This window comes from Melospiza melodia, chromosome 15, assembly GCF_035770615.1.
Source record: "Melospiza melodia melodia isolate bMelMel2 chromosome 15, bMelMel2.pri, whole genome shotgun sequence".
In the NCBI taxonomy this organism is placed as follows: domain Eukaryota; kingdom Metazoa; phylum Chordata; class Aves; order Passeriformes; family Passerellidae; genus Melospiza; species Melospiza melodia.
This window is the reverse complement of record NC_086208.1, coordinates 8,116,750-8,142,811: the sequence shown is the minus strand read 5'-3', so window position 1 is coordinate 8,142,811 and position 26,062 is coordinate 8,116,750. Positions and strand designations below refer to the sequence as shown.

Sequence of the window (26,062 nt, the reverse complement as noted above, 5' to 3'; positions counted from 1 at the left end):
CTGTGGCTTTTTTCTGCCTCAGAAATTGCCTTTAAATGACTTACTGTACTTTTTGAAAATGAAGTCACTTCTTTATATGAAAAAACATGAATGGAGGGAGGTCAGCATGTTTTCCTAGCTGCTTACTGTGATGTGTAAAAAGCTGCAATAAGTGAAATTAGTTAAGAATCCTAGTTAATTTCAGTATTAAAGTTATAAAACAATTACAACATGGCTACAAACGTGCAGTGGATAACAGCCTAATACTGTGGTGAACATGGTGAATGTATCTTCATCTTGTTTCTCAGACAGAAGTCAAGGTCTTTGTTTAGGGTTTTCACTTGGCATTGCCTCTCTGTATCAGTTTGTGCACAGGAGAGTTTCTAAGCTCCCTATTCCCTGTGTGCAGGGGTTTCTGCTGCTGCTGCTGCTCACTGTACATTAGCCCTGCAGAGGGGAGGAGAAAATTTGTGCTGTTTGTTGCCTCACTGCTTACAAGGGAGTCCCTAATGAAGGACCAGATTGCCATGGACTCAGAAATAAATGAGAAATGGACACTAAAGATGTAGTTGAGCAAATGGAAACCTTTTCAATACTTTAACAAAACCAAGGAAAAGTATTCTTGGGAACTGGCTTTTCAATGTTATTGATATTCAATCAAAGCTAGTTCTCCCATGGCAGGCAGCTTTTAGCAGTATGTCTGTTGTATTTGGTAGTATTTTGTTCAGCTGTACCAATCTGCAGTTGGATCAATAACTGCAGCCCCATCCTCACACTGTTCACCTCCAATGGTACAGCCCTCAGCCCGTCTCAGATCTCCTTGTCCTTGTGTCACATCCTGGCCATGACATCTGCCAGTGCTCTGTATAGTTAGGGCCAGTGTCATGGTCTACAGGTCACCAACATACACACAATAATAGGATTTAGAAAGACATCTACTGCAGCTAAATATCAAATATTGAGTGTTCCTATGAATTTAATGGTAATATTAAGTAAAGCTCACTGCTTTCATGAAGAAATGAGTTCGAATAAAGCACTGAATAGTCAAGTCTGTTTGTGCAGTCCTTTGGCCTATTCAGTGGGAGGTTTTAATTATTAGAGTGAATAATTTCGCAATAATTTCTGAAGTCATTCTCAAATACCTATCTTTATTAAGGCTTTAGATGAAATTAATCTCATTATGAATTAAATAGTGTCTTGGGTTGGAAGGGACCTTAAAGATCATCTCCTTCCACCCCTCTATTGTGAGCAGAGACACTTTCCACTAGAACAGGTATAAAGTATTGTATCAAATGCCTTTGATGGACATAACTTTTTTTAACAGAATTTGTCTTACATACTTTTATCTTAATAAAAATCCATTTGATCTGGTAATTTCAGCTACAATAAATGTTCCTCTGCAATAAAGTTAATAGAAGAGATTAAAATGAATACTTTTTATTATTCAAATTAGATTTGGCATTCTTTTTCAAGTTAATACTTGTAGTAATCTAACTAAACACTACAAAATGTGCATATAAACTGTTCAAATAAAAGCATATCAAAGATGCTTTTCATAAAGGTATTTATCTAATGTATAAACAGCCTCTTATCTTCCACCTCCTGTCAGCATTTACAAACAAATATGGGTTATGCTATTGTACCTGCCATCCTCTTTTTCCTGCTGTTGCATCTGTCTGATTCCTGTAAACTGCTGCACAGGCTATTCTGAAGGGTAGGAGATAATGAAATACAATGAGAATATTTTTAAGTAATGTTCTTTACCTGACAACAATAGCAAATTTTTCACTGAGCCAAGGTAGGCTTAGGCTCTGAAAGAGCCACCTGAGCCAGCCTCAAAGCAAACTTTGAAACTGCTTTTCTGTCAAGTGTTTCTCTCATAGCTCCAGTGTATTGCCAAAGGTAGTTGCATTTGTTTGGAACAAAAGGAACAAGATGTTATATTCAGCTACTTATATACCCCATCACAAATCATAATTCTCATAATTACTGATTTGTGATATTGCAGATAATTTCCAAAATAATTCCTTTGTTAGAAGTCAGGAGATAGTACAGGAAAAGAGAATGCAATCTTAGTGATTGTAAATTAATGGAAGGTAGACAAACAAGTAGAAGGGGGTTTTTTTCAAGAGCTGAGCAAAGAGGTGACATTTCAGCTACACAAAGCCAGCTGCATTCTGTAGGAGGAGGAGCAGCACGCTTCACTGGGAAGGAAAAATCTAAGTAGTAAGAAGTTAGACCAAATCTCTTTTTTTTCTTTTTCTTCTTCAGTTGAGAAGGACTCTGACACCAAATTCCTATGACAGTAATGTATTAATAATTAAAGCTAAATCATGTTATTGAGCCCATCATGCTTCAGCTCTACATTGGAACATGCTATTAACTAGAAAGGTACAAATGAGTATCAATCATTGTAATAATTCCATCACCATCTTGTTGACTGAAAAAAAGTACACGTCTTAACTGAAATGCATTTCCTTAGTGTCGAAATTAGTCCAGTCACACACTAGAACACATTGGCCTTGGCCACCTACAATTCTTTTGGTAAGTATTGTCTGATTGCTTCATCTGCACCATAGCAAACCATCATATAAAGTTATGTCAGTACACAAGAGTCTAGTAATAGATTCTTTCTTCCATTATTTTTATAACTAGCTCCTTATTTTTATTAATGTCTTACTTTTAACCTTATATGAACACAGAAATTGCTGTCTTTTGCACAGTGGCCCTCTTGCACAGTGTTCTGCCTTCAAAAATTTAGCTTAAACAGCAACATTTCTAGACTAAAATAATATGATTACAGAGTTCTATTACCTAGTTTATTCATCAGCTTTTCAAGTAATGCAAAAATGCAGATTTCTAAAATATCATTCTGTTATTAACAGAACTGCCTCTTGATTTATTCAAATACTTAAGCATCAGCCATTAGCTGGGTTACAGTGTTGTCACAGTTTTCTGCAGAGACTGGGGCTAGCAAGCAGTGTGGCAACGCCTTTCCTGCAGTCCCTGCCAAAGCACTTAGATCATTGTTGCCTCTGCTCTCCATGGGATGATGATGTGCTACTTGCATTAATCCACCAGATGTAACTGTACTAGGTATGACTAGAAATTACCTGGGATTGCGCAGGATGTGAAATTCTGGGATCTGGAACCTGTCCAGGTGACAGGGAGATGGAATCCAGTTCCCTGTGGGGCAGCAGTGCCCTTAGTGGGCAGTGACAGGCTGAGCAGGCAGAGAAGGGTCAGTTAAAGGGGAAAGAGAGGCAGCAGTGGACAGAAGTTCCTTGAAAAACACAGCTGTATCAGTGAAAGTGGGCTTAGAAATCTTTTCCAACCTTAATGTTTCTATAATTCTATGAATGTAGGGCTGCTGAAGAATTGGTTGTGCACAGTCTCACATTTGATCTCTCTCTGTAGGCCTGTATCTTGATGAACAACATTCAGCAATTAAGAGTCCAGCTTGAGAAAATGTTTGAGTCCATGGGAGGGAAGGAGGTGAGTCATACCTGTTTCCTGGTTCTTTCAAAGCTCCTAAGAGATCATTAGCACCATGTTTGCAACCCAGTCAAAGCTTTCACTTCTACTTGCAAAGAAAATCAAAATGCTTTAAAAAAAGTCTACAAGACCTATTTACTGTCCTGACAATACTGGAATGACATAACTATTTCACAGACACATGCTAATGATCTGTAATGTTTTATCAGCACTGGGTGTTTTGTGTTGCAATCTGTAGTGCCAGCTTTATTTCAATGTTTGTATTGGACTATACTTTGCTTTTTATGTATTGGTACGTTTTGTCTGTAATGTGTCATTGTCTTTGTCTAATGCCTTTGACTTGCAATCCACTGAGCAGAAGAAAGAAGGAGAGAGATTCTCTTATGAGGTTTGTGATAGTAAGCATCTTTTATTATTCCTGACCATATTTTCTAAGGCTAAAAACAGCCACATTTTCTACTTATTTCCATTGATGCATCTGTGTAATTCCCTATGATCTAAAATCAAAAAGAGCTATGCTTGGGCATTCAGTTGACACTAAACTTGAAGTTTTACTATGCAGCCACTTTCAGAGTTTTAAAAAATCTATAAAACATTTTAAGTGCACTTTTCAGTATCTGAGGGTTCAAGATACCATTTCACCAAAATCTGTTACTCAACAGTTCAAAACATCCACAGCTTTACCCCCTTTTTCATTTCAGAAGATTTAAAAGAGCCTGAAGTCCTTTTCCAACAGCAAAAGGACATAGACAGTGCTTCAGTACTTTCCAGGCTGTAGTCTTTCACTGTTCTGAAACATGATGAAGAAATTAACATATCTTCATAGCCATAGAAAAAGTCCTGTCTACTTGTTGAGAAGCATTGTTTAGAACATGAATACCCTACCCATTTTATCAGTAGCTGGCTTTAAAAAATAAGTTATGCATATATCATCCTTTTTCTTCTTGAGGCTGTAGCTTGATAGATTCCCAAAACTTTGATCTAACGTGGCCACACTATATGGAGAAAACTGGAAAACACAGCATTTCATATTTCCACATCCACAGTGGGACCCTGCAGAGGTGAGATGGGTCCCCTATGCCACACAAGGAACTGAAGTCTCCAGATGCACCCACAGAGTCACTCCAGGCTGTGGAGGGTCTGCTGAGCCAGGAACAGCTCCTTGAAGCTGCTCCAGATAACAGGGAATAAACTTCTGCAGCCTTGTCAGTGCAAATTTCCTACCAAACTTTGAAAAGAGATATTCATCATCCAGAAGTGGCTGTTTTTGTGATTCCTATTATACCCTTTTCCCTGTCTGAATATTACAAGTAATCATGTCCTCCAAGCTTTTATATTCTCTGCAAAGTACTTTTGTATTAGGTCTTGGATCCAAACTTAATTTTTAATGCCATGATTCATGAAAACATGTAAATGACTATAAATCAGGATAATGACAAGGGCAGAGGAAAGATGAGTCACATTTTATATCTATTTCTATAAAATTATTTTCAACCAGAATATTTGCCTGAAATATTCCCATTTTCCCCAAGAAATGTCCCATTTTCCCCAAGAAAATATTAGTTTTTCATTTGCTCCTAATGCCTTATATAATAATATTTTTAAAAATAGGAATTTTTCATAGCAACTTTCTTTCAAAAGTTCTTATGACTTCTCATCCTTTTTGGTTTCCTTTTGATGTTAATGAGGATGAATTATTAAGGTTGTTACAGTATCAAAGCAGAATTTCCTACAAATATGGTGCGACATGCAACCCATGGAGACAATTTGGATATATTTTCTATAATCCTTTCACTAGGTGTCTTAAGTGCATCTCTGATTCACAATCTAAGACAAAAGATCTTAAAAATACATTCAGACTTCTAAGGCAATTTCTTGAAGAAAGCACATTCATATTCAATTTTTTTTCACCTATATCAAGATGCCACTAAAATGTTTGTCCTCCAGTTTGAATACTTATTCCCCTCACTATTCCAAAGGCACAACTGCTAATGGCCAATTTGGCTTATTGAACTGGTACTTAAAGAAACAAAGCCAGCAGTAAAATCTGTAAGCAGTTTCCTTGAAGGGAAAAAACAGTTTAATATTTCACTTGTGGAGGGCATAAAAGTCAGATTATTTTCAGCAAAATAATGAGACCTATTTCAGTAGAAGCAAAACTAATTCTAAGAAAAATTAAATGCTGTTAATCTCCTCAGTGCCACACTGTGAGCAGTATGTCTTTCAAACTGTGCAGTCAAAATAACCACAATCAAGCAGCAGTCCCTCTGTTCAGAGTAAGCTTATTGCACATTGCAGGCAGGGAACTCTATAAATAGAGAAAAAACTGGTTTCTCAGATCCCCCACCATTAAAATAAAATAGTCTGAACAAGATGAGCTTCTTTATTAACTGTCCTTTTTTGCTGCAGCAAAGCAGGAGGGTACTTACAAATCATATCAATGAGAACAGTCTGCCATAAGAAAGAGTAGTGAAGTGCATCCAATCCACTGTTTGTTTGGTTTTTTGTAAATCAGGTCCAAAAACATGGGAACAGATCATCATCATAGAATTTTGGTTTAGCTCCTCTTTGTTTCATCCAAAAGAAATGCATATATTTGCACTAAATATTTTTTCATGTCTGACAAGCTGGAAGCTGATAAAAGAGAAAGAAGAGAAGCCAATGCTTGTGTTGCTTTACACCAGATGACAGAACATGGCAGAAATGAGTTACAGTAATTAGGATCAAAAAAAAAGGTGTAAAGCAAAAGGAGGATGTTTATGTATGACAGTATTATATTAACTGTAGATAAATCATATTCCCACTTCAGTAAATTCAGTTCCAGCTTTACATATAAACCTTAGGAATCCCTGTGGGAATCTCTATGTGGCCCTAAAGACTGATGGGGTGGCAGAGGACCAGACTTCAGCAGAATTGTTCTGATGTGTCCACCTTTACATCTTGTCCAGAGGCCCAAGTTCTCTCCAGTGCACCAGAGCAGTGGCAGCCAAACATCTCACATCTCACTGTCCCTAGGCTGTGGGTGGAGGAAGGGAAATGTCTGTCAGAGACAGAAAGAACACCTAAAGTGATGGAGCTGTTAAATACCTTTGCTGTATCTTCCCCAGATATACAGAAATATGTAAAACTATTTTCTGAACAGAAGTAACCAGGTGGTCCCATTAGGAAACTATAAGTAATTAGACATGTGAATTTGCAGATAAATGGGATTCAGATTAGAGAGATTCCATTTAACTCATGCAAAAGTAATTTACATCTCTGTAGTTTGCTGCAGAAACACCACCAAATTTGCAGTTAACAAGATTATGTCCATACTAGCACACATTAAATTACAGCAGGAAATACCTCAATCTAACACATTGAAAGCAGCCAAATTCATCAGATTTTTAACTCTTTTCCAAGACTTGTCTGTATAAAAAATTTCACAGTTTTAGACAGGCAGAATTTGGAAATCATGATGTTCAACTATTTCTTCTTTTTCAGCTATTCAGCAAATGTGTTGTCAGTTTTTGTGTAGCATTCAGAAAAAGTCAAATTTCTAATTATCTCTTGATAATGCATAATCAACAGATGTGCCAACAAAATAATGAGTATATTTCCTTGTGGGTAAAACTTAATTCTGCTATTTAAGAACATGTTAAAATAACAGAACTATGAGCCTCAAAAAGCCAAGAATATTAAGAATTTATTAAAAGGAATGATTTACACATTATTAATTAAATAAGCTTGCTCCTTTAAAAAATCCAATTTTGAAACCTGAGCAACCTACCCCAACGTATTTTAAAGCTACTCCACACATGCTGCGAGCTGTAAATGGAATCCAGAATACAATTGTCCAAGGGATAAATGTGTTGTCTTTTCTCTTTTGTTTTTAAATTGGATATGGTACACTAATGACACTCATGGCTGAGATTTACTGTTGGTTTGTTGTTTTTTCTTCCACAAATAATCAGGCTCAAGTAAAGCCTTTTCTTTTTATTTTCCTGAAATGTGTTCAGGGAAGTTTGTTAGATTTTATTCCTTCTTCACCAAACTCTGTGAAGCAAATGAGACCTGAAGAGAAAAAGAGATGTCCCCAATACCATAAATACTTCATTTTCCTGTCTGTATCTCCCTCTCTGACATCATCTCAGATGCTGATCAGCATTGCCTCTCACTTCCATGCTTCCATCTTAGCTCTGCCATATCAGGAAACAGAAGAGGTCATGCTCTGGCACATTTGGATGATGCCTGAGGACAGTCATTAGCACACAGAAGGCACATGATTAAGAAAATGAAAAGTGCACATTTTAGTTCTGGTGAGACACCCAAATCACCATATTTTCCAGTACCTAGAGAGAAGCAGCAATTGAAACTCTTGCTGGCATCTTGTCAGTGATGCCAGCATGGCCAGGTGTGGCACACCTGCCTGGGCAGCCCGCATACCTCTTTGTGTCACAACACTCCTCCCCGTGCCACTTCATCCACGGGCATGAGCATGTGGGCACACAGGCCTGGGGGCCTGCCAGATGCCTCCAGCTGTGCACACACAAACTTGTTCATGCAATTTGTGAGCACAAAGCCTCTAAAATCTTTAACAGTTGCATGCACCCTTCTATAATGTGTGTAATATCCACAATCTGGCGTTAGCATTCAGTCCAATTTTGGCTGGACTAAGTTCAATTCCAGGTGAATTTAGCAGATACATTGTGTTTTCTGGTTATGACCACAACCTCTGGTAGAAAGTAACTGCATTGACCTCTATAGGCCGGGTAACAAGGTGATTCTCTGGTTTGTGCATGATCTGCTAAGAAATTTTGAGTCTTCTGCTTGCCTGGTATTTTGTTTTCCTTGACATGTATCATGTTCAATGTGAATGCTTGTATGTTCAGTGTTTGTTAAATGTCTATATTCTAGTGGTCTTAAATTTGGGGTTTGTGTATATCCCTCCAAAGGAAACAGTATGATTCCCTAGTGAAATCCATTTCCTGGAAAAATCGTTGCCTTTGATAGCAAAGTCTTAATTTGTTTACTGGTATAGACATTGCAGTAAAATTAGCTTTTTAATTCCTGCTCTTCATATGAAGGAAAGCAATCATTTAAGTGTATGAATTGTCAAAGTGTATCTGCCAGGGACTCTACTAAGATATACAGAAGCTACAGAAGTTCTCTCAATGCAAAGTAATTCAAAACTAAATCAGTAAGTAGTCACAGTAAGTACTTACAGTAACAAGTAAAGTATGAGCTTCTCAGATTAGAAGAGAACTACATGACACCAAGTATCTTCTAAAGGATGTGTGGTAATTCCCCCTTGCCACCTATTTCAGGTTCTTGTCAAAACCTGTAGTGAAAATCTCAGATTTTCTTTTATTTTAACCCACACATAACCTCTGAGGAGATAAAGGATGGTCTGAGATTAAAGTGCCATAGATCTTTGGATTTATTTCGGTTTGGTTTGCTGTAGAATTCCTGTGTAGTCTCAAGTAAATTACCCAATGTGCTGCAACAACTTCCCCTTTTCTCTAAAGTGTGATTGGAAGAACTGACCTGCTGTACCACAGTACTCTGAAGCACCAGAGGAAAAATAAGCACCAAACACTACTCATGCAGTTGAAAGACAGAAAATAGAATCAGCCCTGATTATATATTCTAAATGTGCAATGTCCTTTGAAATTGCAAGAAGGTCTGTACCTGACCTTGCTGCAGAACAGAGTCCACAAATTAAGGGATATCATTGGAAATCATTCCTGAACACTGTGATGTATGCAGCTGAAAGACCTGGAACATCAGCTATTAATTCACATTCAGCTGTTGATCCTGATGATCATCCATCATATCCCAGAATGGGCTGTAATTATTTTTTCTGAGTGCTAAAGATCAGGGAGATAAAAAAAAATATTATTTTTTACTTGAAAAAGAATCCATAGCAAATAAAAAAGTTTCCTGATCAATATCAATAGGGTACCTTTTTGATTAAATATCTATGCATGTATTCTCATCCCTGTAAATGTAAAAATATATTTCTCCCCTGCATTAACTTCTTCCCTATGTTTAGAAACCCTGTATCAGAGTATCAGAATGTGTTGCTCTCTGCTTGAATTTTGTTTGCCCTAATGGCCTAATGGCTTTTAGAAACAGCAGTACTGAAATTTGGTAGAGTCCCTTCCCACATCCTCTGTCAGTAGAATTGGCATGGATATTCTTCAAGCCATCTTTTTCAGTGCTGGCTGTTCTAATTTTACACTGCATTATGGAAACATATGAAATATGGAAACAACTTCAATGCAAATCACCAGACAAAATACCAACAATAGTGAAATGTACAAAAAATAATAAAAATATGAAGGCATCTGCATTACTGTTAACACAAGCACTGTCTTTTCCTGCATCCTTCTCTTGGTGTGCCTTGTTGAATACCACTGGCCAGGAAATGGTAGTTCTCTTCTGTGTGACTGCCAACACAGTTTCCACAGTCCCGCAGAAAGTCCTTTTTCAGTGGCACAGTTTTGATTTCTAATATAAATATTCCCTGCTGTAATCAAAGGGTTTTTTTCATTTTTTTAATGGCAATTGTATTTCAAAATTATTACTAAAGCAATTCAGTGTCACAACAGCTGTTTCCACATTTGATTTTCTGTAGTGCGGTGTATTTTTGCACATAATTCCTAATTCATGGATTGTAATGGAAACCCCAGAAACCTAGTGTATAAATGAAATATAATGTTATTTATCTCTTTGCAGCTGGATCCTGAAGCTAGTGTTGTTCTCAAAGAACTTCAGGTGAAACTTAGCAATGTATTGGATGAACTCAGTGTAACGTATGCTGCAAGGTAACAAACCCATTTTACTGCAAACATTAGAGGAATAGTCCTGCTCAAAAATCTCCCTCGTTGATGAAGTCTGGGTGGTTATTTGAATGTCCTGAAGCATGGCCTGCTTCTGCCCTGATGGAGTGGTGTGAATTTGTGTGTGTATGTGTTTAGACTCTGAAACAAATAAAAGCAACCTCACTGTAAAGACAACTGAACATCATCTGTGAGCATGAATGTGTTACAGAGGTGAGGTGGAAGGCTTTTCTTCTGCTTTTTGGGAAGCAAAGTCACTGGGGTTTTTTGCCTGATGCTACATTAAACTTTCCTCTCTGACCATGTTAATGTTACTTCCTGAGACTGACAACTTTTTCCAAGTGGTCTGCTTCAACCAGGGATGTCTGCCTGTGTTTAGCCTGCTTCAAGTGGTCATTGTGTATGGCCTTCTTGGGTCATTTGCTTGCCTGTGGCTTTTCAAAAATTGTCTACTGAGCCTTACTCTCAAAACCTTTCATTAATCAGAGTGCACACTGCAGTCCTGAATGTGTATGGTGCTGTGCCAGCAGTGCTTGTGGTATAAGAAGTAGCAAGTTACTTTTGCTTCAAATTAGAAAGAAATCTAAGAAAGAGGGATTAGGGCTGTAGTGGTGCTCATTAAGCAAAGTCTGTAGTTGCTTATTTAATCCATTGCTGGGCAGTCTGGGTGGACAGTCTGCTTTTTTCTGTGTGTTACTTTGCTGTATTGTTTTGCTGTACTTTTGCTCCCAGGCTCTGCTTCTCGGATCATTGACAGTGCATGAATATTATTTCTTTCCAGGGCTTCTTTCTGAATGAGCCAACTAGGTTTCTGCAACAGCAAACCCAGAATAGCTCAGTGTAGGATATGCTCCAGATAGCTAGAACATTCCTCATGGGTCAGTTTACTGCTTGGGTCTGTGAGGTTAACAATGTTGGAAAGATGTCTAATGTCAAGAAAGGCAATGCATTATTTTGGCTTTTGTTGGAGAGACTGGTCCCAAGAATTTCCATGAGTAGTTCCTCTAGCTGCCTGGGGTTGATTTTATCTAGGGCTTTAAAGTAGGTAAGTGTACTTCCAAATGCATTTGGAAAAGTTTCTGATTTTTCCAGTGATTTCACATGGAGGTTTGTGTTCTCTTTTTACAATTAGCTATGTCACTGAACAGCCAATTGTTTCTTTTCTCTCGCAGTAAATTCTCTTCCACTTTCCTCAGGTTAATCTTTGCCATTTATCTTTTCAGCTTAACAGGCCCATATATTTTTGGCCTCTGCTTTGCATTTCTGTTCATAAACTAATCTTAAACCATTTCAATCTGTCACAAATCAACCCATAAACCAAATTACTGTGTGTGCAGAGACTCTTCCTGCCTCTGAGCTGGTGACTGATTAAGTGCTGTTCTGCTTTGTGTCAATATGTTGTCCAAAGATTATCACATCAAGAGCACTTTAAGACTGTCAGACACTCAACCAGATCAGTTAGGAAACAGAACAGTTTTCAGAAAAGCTGAGCAGATACAAACTTGAGGAGGAAGAATGTGTTCACAGTCGCCTTGAAGTGAAAAAGATTCCTCCCAGGAGGAAGAGTCTCAGTGCTTCAAAGCAAGGGGGTTCTTTGCAAAAGGATATTTTAAACAGTCCAAGTGTTTTAATGCTGTGTAGTTGCAAAGAAGTAACAATCTTTCTGAAGGCACTGACTGTGTGAAATCTGGAAAAAGTCAAATTGAGCCAAATAGGGCAGAATCAGTAGGAGTTTTTGATTTTACCTCAAGAAGATTATCAAAGCTTGGTTGCTATTAACCATCAAGAGAAAAATTATTTATCATCACCTGTTTGTATTATCCTTTCACACCAAAATTAAAATCTTGAGAAGTTGTTCCTAGCTGTCAGTCAATTACATCTAACCTATAGAGTCTGATACATCTGTTGCTTTCAGAAAATAAATATTTGGCACATCTACAAGGCTATGAAAATTGTGGCTGAATTGAAGGCAGGGAAAAGATCAAAACATGGCATGAATTATTTATATGAGCTATGATCCTCAATAGAACTTATTTTCTGATGGTAACACAACAGTATCTTCAATTTTGAACATTGCATCATTGCAGAAAATATTTAAGTCTTGTTGAGGAACCTGATGCAAAATCATCATTATTGTTTTCTTTCCCAGAATTCTTTCATTCTCCTTTTTATTCTCATCCTGTAGTTTCCAATTTGTTATTGAAGATTGTGTAAGACAAATGAGCAATGAACTGAATCAAATGAGAGGAAATGGGAATGCAGCAGCCAATAAGAACAGTGCAGCCATTGATGCTGAGATTGTGCTTCGGCCTCTCATGGATTCCCTGGACACAACGTGAGTGTGCCATTGTGTGGCAGGTTGGGAACTGGATGCTGCAGTCAGGCACATTTGGTTTTACTCTGAAACACTGTTGGTACCTGGAAGCACTCTGTAGTATTTTTAATATTTCTAGTATTCACTGTGTGCAGAATCCCCTGCCTAACCTGTTTACTTACACTGAGCAATTTTTACATAAGCTCCAGGCTTGTCTTTCCATGTCTTGTCATGTTTTGAGTCATTGAAAATGAGCCAGTGCACGGTCGCTCCTCCACAGGCTGTGTTGTGAAGACTGTGCTGAAAAAAAGAACAAAAGAAATTCCTACACTGAATTGTCTGGCATTTGTTTTATACTTGTGCCCAGTGTCACACTGCTTATTGATATGCACTTCTGTGTCACCAAAACCAGGTCGTCATCTAAACAGCAACTTGATTTTTTTTTCATTTGGTAAAATGCTAAGTTTTGAGAGGATCCTGCAAACTCATTCTTGCTTCTGTAAGTAAGCATAACTTATGCTGTCATCATTCAGCAATGACACATTCTGAACGGCCATGTGCAGCACAGGCACATCTGTAAGCACATTGGTGTCCTTGGTGCTTGTCAAACACCAGTGGCCTTTTGATGGAAGTGGCTGTGAGGACAAGCAGCCTGGAACTGACCCTGTACTCGAGGTCTCCAGTCACAAGTTACACATCCGTTTGGTTCCTTAGGCAGGTTTTCTCCAGCCAGAAATTTTCAAAGTAAAGATGCAAAATGTGCCCTAAAAATTTAATTTAATATTACTGTAAGTAATAGATAGCAAGATTGCTCAGACATGTCAGTATATAGAAATAAATGTTTCCAAACAGTAGCTGCGAATTTGCATTAGCTGTCAGCAACCAGTTCTACATCCCAGTAGAAATGCAAAGTAAGAGAGACAGTTGCTCTTTATTTTTAAGACATAAACAAATTGTATACTTAAACTTTAATTTAGGGGCGTGGGAGTGCTAAATTGTATCATCCATCAAACTTTTAACTCATCATGATTTTGCATTTTCAATAAATACGCATCAGTGATATACTAAGCATTAAATTAGATAGAGAAGATTTATTTAAGTTTGTAATCTGCAAGTCTTTTTGCCAAAAATATTTACTGATGAAATAGCAAAATAATTTAGCTACTAAGAAATTTTTATTAGTAGAGAAAAGATAAACCTTAATGGCTATTAATCTTAGCATGATAGAACACCTCTGAAGCCATAATACTGGTTTTGGTGACTGTTTTGTGGTTCTGTTTTATTCCAGTTTAAGTGTCTCTGCAAAAATCTGTGAGAAGACTGTTCTGAAACGGGTTTTGAAAGAGCTCTGGAAGTTAGTGTTAAACAAAATAGAGAAACAGATTGTGCTTCCACCACTGACAGACCAAACCGTAAGTGTTCCAGAGCAATTCTCAGTTGATACAAAGGACTGTAATAATGTGCCTGAGCAGGTGGTGCCAAGGGTCTGACACTGTCCTGTTCTGTACCCTGACCACGGGGAGTAGCACCTGCACTGCAGGCAGTGCTCCTCTCTGGTGTCTCAGTCATGCAGCCAGCTTGCTCTAAGCTGGTGAGGAAGACTTCACTCCTTCATTTACTGCCTCATCCAAATCAGAGCAGTTTTTATGAATGCAGTCATGTGCTCTCATAAAGGGGTTTCATTTAAATCTGATTTCTCTCTCGGCTTCACTGTGCACAGGAACATGAAGAGTGTTCCTTGCCCTTCCTAGTCACATCACAAATTCAATCACTTCCATTTTTGTAGGTTTGAGAAAGCCAGGGATGCCCCATCCCATCCTCCAGCCCTGCCTGCTGTGCCATTCCTCATCTTGAGGCAGCACTTAATTAACATCAGGAAGCTTCAGCCAAATATAGCACTAAAGATGTGGGGGATTTTAATAGCAGCCTTGACAGGAGGTCCTCTTTGGGCAGAGCTGCATTTCCAGCCTGCTGAGAAGAGGGAAGGGAGCTGTCCTCACAGAAAGTGGTGCTGCACAGGAGCCTCTTGTGGGGCATGGCCTGATGTGAAATCACGTCAGGGAAACAGTGAAATCCTCCTGGCAAAGGATCACCAAATCGCCTGGCTTGGGGGCCTTTTCATAATTGCTTTTTTTTTTTTGAGAGAGATTGGGATAACATAACTGTTAATTCTTCTTTTATTCAATCTTGTTTAAAATAAATTGACCATCTATCTTATGACAAGTTAATTGTGATGTTGCCAAAGTGTGCCTTTGGCAACTTCACTGTTGCACATCCTATGGTACCACTTCAGCTGCTAAAAACCTGTTGGTCAGCATCCATAAGTTAAAGGCATATCATTAAATCTTAATATAATATATTGAAGATGCATGAAACAATATTGCTGGACAGGCAGGAAAAAGCTCTAATAGAAAATGTATAAATGGTGCAGAGATAAAAATGAAATTACCTGAACTATTAAAAATGCTAGAGTAGAGCTGATCATGGCCAGGACTCCAGTCACTGAATTGGTTCATATGTACTGTACTTGTTAACTATGCATAATTAAAAACAACCTCTCTTTCAATAAGTTTCAAATTTACTTTTGTGACATCTTTAATTTGCTTTTCAGATTTTTTGTTGCAAATATCTGTCAATACGTGGGTTGCATTTCAGTTGGGTAACTGCATTTTCCATCATCTGTTAGGAGCATTTATTAGCTTTATGCAGGATCAATTATTCATAGCACAATACATTCAGAGGGGACTTTCCTAAGTGGTACCCTCTATATAGAGTGTTTCTGGTAGGCATTCTGAACTATTCAATTTATTTTGATACTTTTGTTTACTACTGAATACATAATTAAAGAGAATCACTGAAAAGTAGGATACTGTGAGAGATTTTCTAGCTCTGAATATTTCCTTGTGTTTGAGGTTGAGAGGAACAGGCATTCAGAAACAGGGTTTAATTTTTCACAAATGTATATATATATATACACGTATTTATCTTACCTTTCTTGCTACTAAAAAATAATGAAGATTTAAACTGTAGTTCTATATTACATTTTCTTCAACTGAAGCATATAGAAAGCAAAATTATTTTTGGAAAATGAAACTCTTTGGAACAGAAAGTCTAACGAAAAATTAGTCCAGGGTAAGTTGGATGAACCTGTTTTTATGAAATCCACATCATCAGAACTATGTCTTCCTGAGCTGCTGTGTAACTGCACTGGTACTTATGTTGCCTGTAGTAATTGTGATAAAGGACGTGAGCATGGAATTAAAGTAGGATTCTGTTTCTCTAAGACAAATGTGTAGGCATTGGCCTTTGGTGTCATGCCAGGATTTGGCTATTGTAAAATATTGCTTTAAGTTAATAACTTTTCAATATCTTTTCTTTAAAAAAGGGCTCTGGCTCACAGTACACCATTGTGCTGTGGTTTACTCAGCTGAGGATTCCCCCTACACAGGCTTTTGCAGGTTCCTCAGGGCTGCTGACTTCCCAGCATAATTGTTCATGTTAGCCCAGCACCTGAGAGCTGCAGTTATGGACAAATATCTCACTGACACACACTGAGAACAATCACAGCCTTAGCTTTCAGTATTAAACACAAAACGAGACAGCAGAAAGGAGAACACAAAACCACTCTCAGCAGAAAGTGCAATATTTGTATCAGCTATAGAATACTGGAGGGAATCTTGCTGCAGGCATTCAAGCACTTGGCCTTATGAACTGAATGAAAATGTGTCTCCTGTGCAACTGAAACTTTTATTTAGCTTTGCAAAACGATGACTTTGGCCAATGTCCTAGCAGAAAATAAGATTGTGTTGACATAAAAAGCAAACATGCTGTCGTGAGCCTGTTTCCTTAATTTTCAATGTGATTACAGGGGCCCCAGATGATATTCAGTGCAGCCAAAGATCTTGGACAACTGTCAAAACTCAAGGTAATGGAGCCAGATGAAGTTGTGACTGGCTTGCACTAACAAAAAAAGGAGGAAATATTGATGACTGTGAGGCCTAACCTCATGCTCCTTCTTGTTCTTATGTAGTATAATGAGATTAAATATGACAGTAACTACTCAGAGGTGAATAATTATTGTACAATTTCATCAAAACCAAGTTATGATTAGAAGACTCTATGCTTATATGGTAAGTGATCAATACATGTGTCAAGAAGCCATCAGTCCCATATTGCACAACCAAGCCTTACAAGCATTGCACATAAAAAAAAAAAAAAAAAAAAAAAAAAAAAAAAAAAAAAAAGAGGGGTACCTTTGTTTCTGTAACCAGTTCTGGAAAAGCCCTTAAGGTGAGAATACCAGCAATTTTCTTTCTGTGGACTATTTACGTGCATTGAAACATAGTATGTACCTCTGCAGTAAAGTCTTCAGCACTGGAGTCCACTTGATGGACAGAAGAGATGTTTGAGAGTGATGTCAGTTGTTTGCCAGTCAGTTCTGAATTAGGATTTCAGATTTATGCAGAAATGTGATATTTGGCGCCTCTATGAATGATTGCTCAGTTTGCTAGAGGACTTAAAATATTACCTAAATAAATCACTGACTGCTTATTTAGGCAGATTTAACAGGAGTGTAGTCACTCTACGTCTAACATGTTGTAATAGGAATCCTTCTTTTTTTTAAACATAGGGCATTAACAAACATCCGTTTGTTAATAAACTGTCATGTTTATTATTAAAATTAATTACTTCTATATCATCCAATTTCATTATTTTAAGTTAAATTTTAACCTTTCCCCCATCCAAAACAGAGAAATAATGCATCCTAGTAAAAGAAGTAATGCTCAGTATTAACCAGTGAATCTGGTTCTCTGCAGTCTATGATTTCAGGAAACAACACAATTGCTCTAGGTTATAATTTGTTGTGAAAGGATTCTGAATTAATCCCTGTTAATCATAGTCCTTGGGGGGCATTTGGTGGATGTTTGTTTGTTTTGCAAAGAACAGATACTCACAATATTGTCTCTCTAAAACCAAGTGCACTCTTATCTCGCTGGCAGGACCACGTGATCCGCGAGGAAGCCAAAAGCCTGACCCTGAGGCAGTGTGCAATAATGGACGTGGCCCTCGTGACCATCAAGGTACAGCTTCAGGTCTTTCCTGCTCTGTGCTGCAATGCCCAGCAATCACTGATTCGTTTTTTGATAAAAGGCTGGAGACTTCCACACAGTCTTCATGGCGTTGGTTTCTGAAGTCAGAAGAAATGGTTAGGAATATTTATTATATTATTAATTAATGTATTATTTAATTTGCTTATCAGTCTTTTTCACATTTTCCTGGATCAGTAGTTGGTGTAAATAACTCTAAAGCAATCAGTTTCTAGAATAAGAGCATATTTTCCTGTCTGCTGGGAAGGGATAGCACATCAGGAAAGTAAGAAGGCAGCTACTGAAGTATAAAATTGAAGCTATAAGTAAGAGGAAATACTTATGATCAAGTGTTCTGCAATAAAACAGTCTCTAAGGCAAGCAAAAAGTAACAGAGGGAGCTCCCAATTGCTATTTTTTGCATTTGTAGTGGAGACAATTAATTACAAATGTAATTTGACATTTCTTGCAGAAATAAAAATAATTGGGAATTAGTAATGTTGTGGAAGCAAATTGAACAAATTGAAAAATGGAACAAATTGAAGTATGTTCCCAAAGTAAGCTGCATGAAGTAAAGTATGTGAATCTAATGATTTTCTAAACTTATAAAAGCTGGGGGAAATGTAAACTCTAACATTGCCTAAATTTCCAGTGCTTAAACTCTTACGGATGGAGAGAGAGGTGTTGACCATTTTACTAAAAATGTCTAGATTTGGAGGGAAAAGATTAAATAGGGAAAATCCCTTTGTTAATTCAGGATCCTTATATCTGTGTGCTAAATTATAATAGTTAATTCATAGCATTCATTAAGTGAACTAAAGAAAGCTTTCTGAGAAACCATTTTCAAATTGTAAGGCAATGACTGTGTGCATTGTAACTGCCTGATGTATTTACGAGCTGATATGGCAAAATCATTTCCAAAATACTTAACAAATAACCTTGATCATGCAGAAATTTGGCTTATACTGGTAGAAAGTAAAAAAAGGCAACCTTATGAGTTAACTCAAGAAAAAAAGGCTGCTAAGTTTATTTAGGAATGTAGTTGCTATGTTAATGATCAAAATATTGATTTTTTTTGTTTGTAATGCTTAGTAAATACAGCTTATTTAAAAGCAAAAATATCATGGCTGTCCAGATAAGAATAGGAGAATGGTAAAAATGGCTTGTGGTGTGTGTTCAGAAACTGGGTAGCTGATTAGGTAACAAAGGGTTTTGCAGGGAGGAGTATCTCCACTTACAGTCTTTTTTACTTTTCCTTTCATTTAATTCACTGAGAATCGATCATAAGTTAATAGTGGATGGTGTTATTAGTCCTTTGACAAATATAAATTAAAGTAATATTTATTAATGTAGAATATATATAGCATATCATCAATCTTTGTATTATGTAAAAAGAACCATAGCAATTTATATAACTATTTAATATTTTTCAGCTTAATTTGCAATTTACAGTTAGGAGAAGTGGCTTTCTGGCCTCAGTTAGCCCAGACTGAGTTCTCTGCTACCTCATTATGTCAGCCCAGAGACAATGTCCATTGATAATGCTATCCCAGTTCTCTGTACACCCAGAGACCCTCTACAAAGAGAAAGCAGCACCCAAAGGGGCTTGGGTGGCATTTGGCAGCTTTGGGCTGACACTGCAGTGGCTCCAGCACTTGACATCTGCCCCTTTCATTTGTCAGTGTGACTTTGAAATCTCTTGTGCCACTTACAAACCTACAGAGAGGAGCAAGAGCAGCAGGGGAATTAGTTTAAGTTTTCCATCTCTAAGGAACAGGGCAATAACTGATCCAGCTGAATCTGTAAAACCCTGTTTACTCATTATTTTTCTATATTCAGTTCCATACATTAATGATAGGTTCACATTGCTGGCTAGCTTGCAAAATTTACCATTTAAAAAGTTTAAAACGCAGGAAAACAAGGGTCAGGTGTCTTCATTTCTTTCTGTGACTATTAGCTTTCATGGAACTTTCAGCCATGTGCAGCTGCTGCTGCAGATAACATTTTACTGGGAGAGACAACTTCAAAAAAAATCACAGTAATTGTCACAATAGCAGGAAATATTAACAAAATTTAACACTTGCTTATAAATTGATTATAATTCTTAGTGAAATCATGACAAAACTCTTGAGCAATTAAGATGAGAGTTTTTTGGAACATATTGTATGAAATAATTTGCTTGGAAAGATAGATTTATTCAGAACCTTTTAAACTGACCCTAACTGTCCCCATAGTATTAAAACAATATAAAATGTTGCTGCCTGATAACTTCAAATCCCCTGTTTTGCTCCTACAGATGTTTTTTTCCCTTTAACAGTCAGTAGACAGCAATACAGAAATGTAAATAATCGTTATGAAAAATTTATTTTGCATCTCCTGCAGAATCTTGAGAACTGGAAGATGAAATGTGTGCACTAAATGCAAAGGGCATATGTGGACTGTAGGTCTGAGCTGTCCAGATAAGCTGGGATACAGCATTTACTGGAGATGTGTGTGTATGTGAACTGGAATGTAGATATTGCATTTATTCCTTTGGCAACGCTGCAAAAAGGCAGGGAGAGTAAATTCTGCTTACAGTCCCCAAGATTCCCTGTACACAGTGGACCAATATTGCACCTCATCAAGTAGTCATTCTGTTCCTGAAAAACACTGTTTATTTTTACTAATTAGCCATTAATGGGAGCTTTATTGATCTTGAGACCTAGAACTGTAATGGAGGTTGCAAAATGCTTTGCAATGAAGGTATGTAGCACATTTATCTTTTCATTGTGGCTAACATGTATTAATTCATCAAACACTGTCCTGCACAAAACTTGAGGAAAAATTCTTCTTTGTGGGAGGAAAAAGGGAAGAATCTGTCCCCTGATTTTTCTGAACTCAGCTTTGGGATTGAACACATAATATAATATATTTATATAGATTGTTTTTATCTATATAGTTCACATAGTCAGCATGGCATCAAAGTCACAAGCATATTTGTTTTTCCAAATCTAGCTGTGCCCGTAGAACCAGAAGTCCTCTTCTCACACTGCTACTCTAAAACTTCACTCTCTGGAGTATTCTCTCTGAAATTTTTTACAAAGTTCCCATTTCCCTAAAAAGTAATATATCCTGTATATTTTACAAGCACTGGCTTGTAAACCATGCCTTCATTTGAGAGGGGTTTGTGATGTTTTCGGGTTTTTTAGCTAAAGAATTAAACTTCATTCTACTCTTTGCAACCTAAAAGAATGCTTCAATTATTTTCCAGTTTTGGCAAATCAATGCTTCATATCATGAAGACCAAAATCAAAATTTTGTATATTTCTTCCCTATATGCTTAATTTTTTTACCCTTGGAAAGAAGCTTTGTACTAGAGATTATGACAGTTATCTCAGGAGCTATAATGAATGTAGACATGCCTATTGCTACTTCCAAACATTCATTTAAGAATTTTACTTGGAGTTGTATGTCTGTAACTGAGGCCTCTTTGTTCCCCTGTGAACAACCATATTTGTTTTTCATTTTAGCAATACTTCCATGCTGGAGGAAGTGGGCTGAAAAAGAATTTCCTGGAGAAGAGCCCAGACCTGCAGTCCCTCAAATATGCTCTCAGCCTTTACACACAGACTACTGATGCCCTGATAAAGAAGTTTATAGCCACACAAACTTCCCAGAGTAAGTGATCAGTAAGGTACACAAATGTTATTACATTTTAAATGTTCTAAATTATTGATTGCAGATTACATTCTCTACCCCCTGTGGTATTTTAGAGTTTATTGACACAAATTTGTCCATGTGATGTTATTGCTGTTATCCCTTCTCTAATGCTGATTTTGGGGCTTACCTGAGGGCAGTTCCTTTGTGGACTTGTGACTGCACAGGAAGAAGAATCCCTGAGCTCTAGGGGCACACTGAGCACCAGGGTTATTTGTAGGAGCACTGCACACATCATATTCCAAGCTGAATGTTTTTTTCATTCTGAAAACTGAACATTTTTGCATCATAGTAATCTTTACTAGATTTCTTCTGAATGTAATGAGCATTTGTAAAAAATGACCTGCCTGCCACTTCATGTCTTTGGGAAAGAATACAATTTACTAATATAATGAATTACCCTGCTCCAGCTCATAAGAATCAAAGTTTTAATTGGACAGCAAAGCTGGAAATAAATTGCTTTTACTTCTGAAGTACAATATGTTACTCACAGTATAAAAAGTATGAAACGTGAGTTTTGCAGTTTGTCCCAAGATTATTTCTGAGGAATGATTTCCTAAGCTGTTTCCATATTAAAACTGAGATCTCTCTTAGTAACTCATATATTAAAAATGCAAAAATAGCTATAAAACTCTTATATGTAGGCAGTAGAGTCCTTTTTTCCTCCCTCTCAAAAACAAAGAATTAGCAATATAGATCCAAGCAGAAAATTGTTACTTCTAAGATTATTTTGCTTTTCTTTAACACATACCTTTATTGTAGCTTCAGGTGGAAAAAAATAGTTAAGTTGTAGCCATCAGTGATCTTTTATAAATCCTGAGCCACAAAATTGCATTTTCTTATTTTCATCATGATTTCAGCCTGAGGTCTGTGCTCATTTCTGTGCACACATTACTATTCCTATATTTGCACACCAGTATTGTTAGAAATGTAGCCACTGGGAATGAAACTTAAGGAAAAGTGACTCAAAACTTTTCATTTTCCTTTAATGCCTCATTTAAAATAACTAAATCCTCGTCTATTATGATTTCCAGCCTCACAGCTATAACTGTATTATTAGCTTTTAGTTAAAATGACTCAGTTTGCAAATCAGAAATCTTCTCTGTAATATAATTAGATATTTGGCCTATCTTTTCCACATTGCCAATCCATTATCAATAGACAGTTGGATATAATTTTAAGCTCAAAGCAATGGAAAGAAGAATTTTGTAAATGTAAAGAAAGTATCTATTGTATAATAACTATGACTGTAGATAGAATTGGATGCTTGTTTTTCCTGTAATGACCACAAGAATCAGACAACTACCAGGTTACTTTTATCCCCAGGTTAAAATAATTTCTCACTCACCATGACTAAGCTGAAGTTACTCTAAGAAACTGAAGAGCAAAAATTTGTCTGATTGGCATGAGAAGGGGGAGTTAACTCTACACACAAACAGAAAGCCCAAGGTTGGACTTCATGATCTTGGAGGTCTCTTCCCACTTCAATGATTCTCTGATTCTGTGATAATGGCTCTGTTAAAGTGTGTTATGCTCCTTGATACTCCCTGTGTTCATGCAGGATCACATTCAGTAGGAATAACCAAATTATCCAGCACTATGATCCACACTGTTCCTAAAGAAGGATGTTTGCTTGAACCAGAGTTTTGTTTCCCAGCCTTTGTTCCCACCTATTCCTACAGATCTTGGCAACATGGAAATTTTCATAAGATAATAATAATAAAACCATTCCTAACTTTGAAAATGGTGGCTCAGAGATTCATACTTTGCCCTGTGGTGGTTTCACCACACTAAATAGTTGAAAGCACAATTCCTACTGCCTTTTTCAAATGCACCATGAGACTACATTGTTATATGCGCTAAAAGCAAATTATCACACAACAGGAATAATGAAATTAACTTCTGTAATCTTACCCTGATGATGTTTCTTTTCAAAACACCACAATAGATTCTCAAGACTTTTTAAAACAGACAAGTGTTGGAATAAGTAAATGACAATGAGGAGCATAATCTGGCAGTAACCTTTTCAGTAACTGAGGTTTTCTATTTTATTTTTCTCCATATAATGATTTGTCATGGTTGAAGTTCTTTTCCAGCTGTAATGATTCTATGCTGATGAAAGTTGTAAATTTAATGCTCACTCAGTGTTGTGAACACAAATCTCTAACCAACACTATGAAAATTAAGGATAAAAGAAAAATGTTGTCTAATAAGTAGAAATACAGACATACAGGTACTAGATTAGCTTTATCAGTGACGTGGCTTGTTAAATACCTGCCTTTCTGCTTGGCAGAGGAGGAGGGAGAGGCTTCTCCTCAGCTGTTATCCCATATCTGCCACACAATTCCAATGTGTTTGTTTGGAGATTAAATCCTGTTGAAACTCTGATCATTACAGATTTTAACATTGGTATCAATAGGATAGTGAGGGGGATATATCTCTGACTGCCCCTTTGTAGAAACATTTCCAGAAAATTGCTAAGCACTTGTCCTGTTCTATTCCCAACCCACCACTGTGTAAAACATGCAGAGCAGCATTTTCTTTTGCAAATAAATTATCAGTATTGTTTGTTGGGTAAATTTTTTATAATAACACATAGAATGATTTATAAACTAGTAATGAAATTTAGTTCCACCTATCTGAACTTCACATTTAATATTACCTAGGCAGGATTCAGCTGATTCTGCAGTGCCTGTTGTAAGCACATTCATCTGGATCAGTTTTCTTATTCAATCATACACAAGTGCTGCCTCTGCCAAGGACCATTCCATGGAGCAGGCCACTGCTGGAGTCTCTAAAAAGGACATGGATACTGACTTAAAGGATTTTGCAAAATCTGAAGGCAGTTTAGTGAGCAGAACTGCATTCCAAAGACTGAGTGACCAGTATTTAACACTCCAGGTGATCACTGATACCTCTGCAAAGAGCACATAAAACACAGCCAGATGAGAATAGTGTGCCATTAGTGCACCATTAGCTAGCAGATCACTGAAATCCAGATCTCAGATTGATTTTAATTACTCTGGACTAAATTGTCACTTTATTTGTGCAATAATAATAATAATAATAATAATAATAATAATAAACATTAGCTCATGCTGTAAAAGGGTTTCCTCTCAATTCAGTTACAGGATAACATTCTTGAATACAATTAGATTATTATATGGATTGCTTTCAAAAGCTTTTGTAACTAAACCATTCTTTGTGTGCTTGAGCCAAGCATGAATCGGTTGTAAAACAGCAGCAAAGGGCCAAGCCTGACCTGCAAAACCCAGCTCGGCTGCAGGAACGTTTTGGGGGTTCAGTGCTGTAGGGCTGAGACCCCATGGCTGGTTCACAGCTGAAGGCAGGCAGCAGCCAGCCCAGAATTTCAGAGAACACTCCAAGGCTTCTGCAAAAGACCACATATTTTGTACATTGACAAGAGCTCTATACAAATTGGACAAATTTCAGGTCAGGCAGGACAAGATCATTTTAACCTGAGCTAATTTCAGCCACATTTTCCCAATCAAGACAGAGCTCCAATAGCCGAAGGATAAACTCTGACTATACTTCTGCTGGCCTACTGCATGAACTCTCCCACTCCATGGTACACTTGACTTACCCTTAGTCTGTGCTGAGACCAGTACTGGTGAAGCTTCTCTTAAGTCACTCCTGAAAACAGAAGAGAGAAGTAGACACCTTTTTAAGTTGTACCTTCCCCTTTTAAATGACTTAAAGCATATCAAAATTAAATGGCTATGGTTTACTTTGGCAAATGCCATGAATCTTCAGTCATTTTATAAACTATAGCCAGTGCTGTGACTATTTACACTTGTTTAGCATTAACACTAATAACATTTGAACAAATACTACTTTAATTTTAGCAAACTGCATAAAAAGACAGTCTCAAATAGAGTTTCCTGAATTAGCTCTCATTTATTGCCACTAATTTCTCCAAAGTAAACACCAGTCTTGCATGTAAAATGGTTATTTATTGGACATAGGGAAATATTTTTTCTTACAAATTTTACAGCAGCTCCAGTTCACAAATGTTGTTAGAGAATAATAAATACATAATGGCAGGAGTCTGCACTATATTTTTTGTCTTGACTTAAAATAGTTTGTATCACTTAAGCAGAAAAATCAATACTCATCTCACAACACAGAGCTCATACTGCAAACCCTACCTGTGTTTTTATAAGAAAAGGCTCTGCAGAAAAGGCTTTGCTTTGCTTCAGCTGGTCTGATTCAGATTTCTTCATTCTTATGCCAGAGAATTGCAAACTAAAAAGGCAAGACATACCTGAAAACAAGAAAATATAATACTCACTTTCATTAGGTAAATATCTCTAAAAGTAACTCCATCCTTTTCTTGTGAAGTCACCAACACAGGGAGGGACGTTACACATTCAGAAATGAAGACAAATTATTTTCAATTGCCAAGCCAAATTCAGTTCTGTCTTCCATTGCAACTTGTAATTGTACAAAGAAAAGCATAACCTCAATATTTCATAAATAAATGGAATCACATTAAAACAATAATCTGATAGTAACTATAGTTTAAACAAGCAGATAGATGACATCATACTACAGAAAATAAAAATTGCTTAAATTGTTTAGCAGCTCTTATAAGTGAAAAAGAAAGACCTTTTCTTCTTTTGCTTGTCAAAGCCATTATATTATTA

At 37.1% G+C, this 26,062-nt stretch overlaps 1 protein-coding gene across 1 annotated transcript in view; it reads left to right on the top strand.

Moving 5' to 3' along the window:
- UNC13C (unc-13 homolog C) overlaps positions 1-26,062 on the top strand; it is a 131,171-nt gene that overhangs the window by 98,333 nt on the left and 6,776 nt on the right. Inside the window, exons 23-30 of the mRNA XM_063169652.1 lie at positions 3,397-3,474; positions 3,833-3,862; positions 10,195-10,283; positions 12,484-12,633; positions 13,901-14,024; positions 16,481-16,537; positions 17,613-17,693; positions 21,209-21,356. Of these exons, the coding sequence (XP_063025722.1) occupies positions 3,397-3,474; positions 3,833-3,862; positions 10,195-10,283; positions 12,484-12,633; positions 13,901-14,024; positions 16,481-16,537; positions 17,613-17,693; positions 21,209-21,356 (757 nt within the window). The remainder of the gene's footprint in view (positions 1-3,396; positions 3,475-3,832; positions 3,863-10,194; positions 10,284-12,483; positions 12,634-13,900; positions 14,025-16,480; positions 16,538-17,612; positions 17,694-21,208; positions 21,357-26,062) is intronic.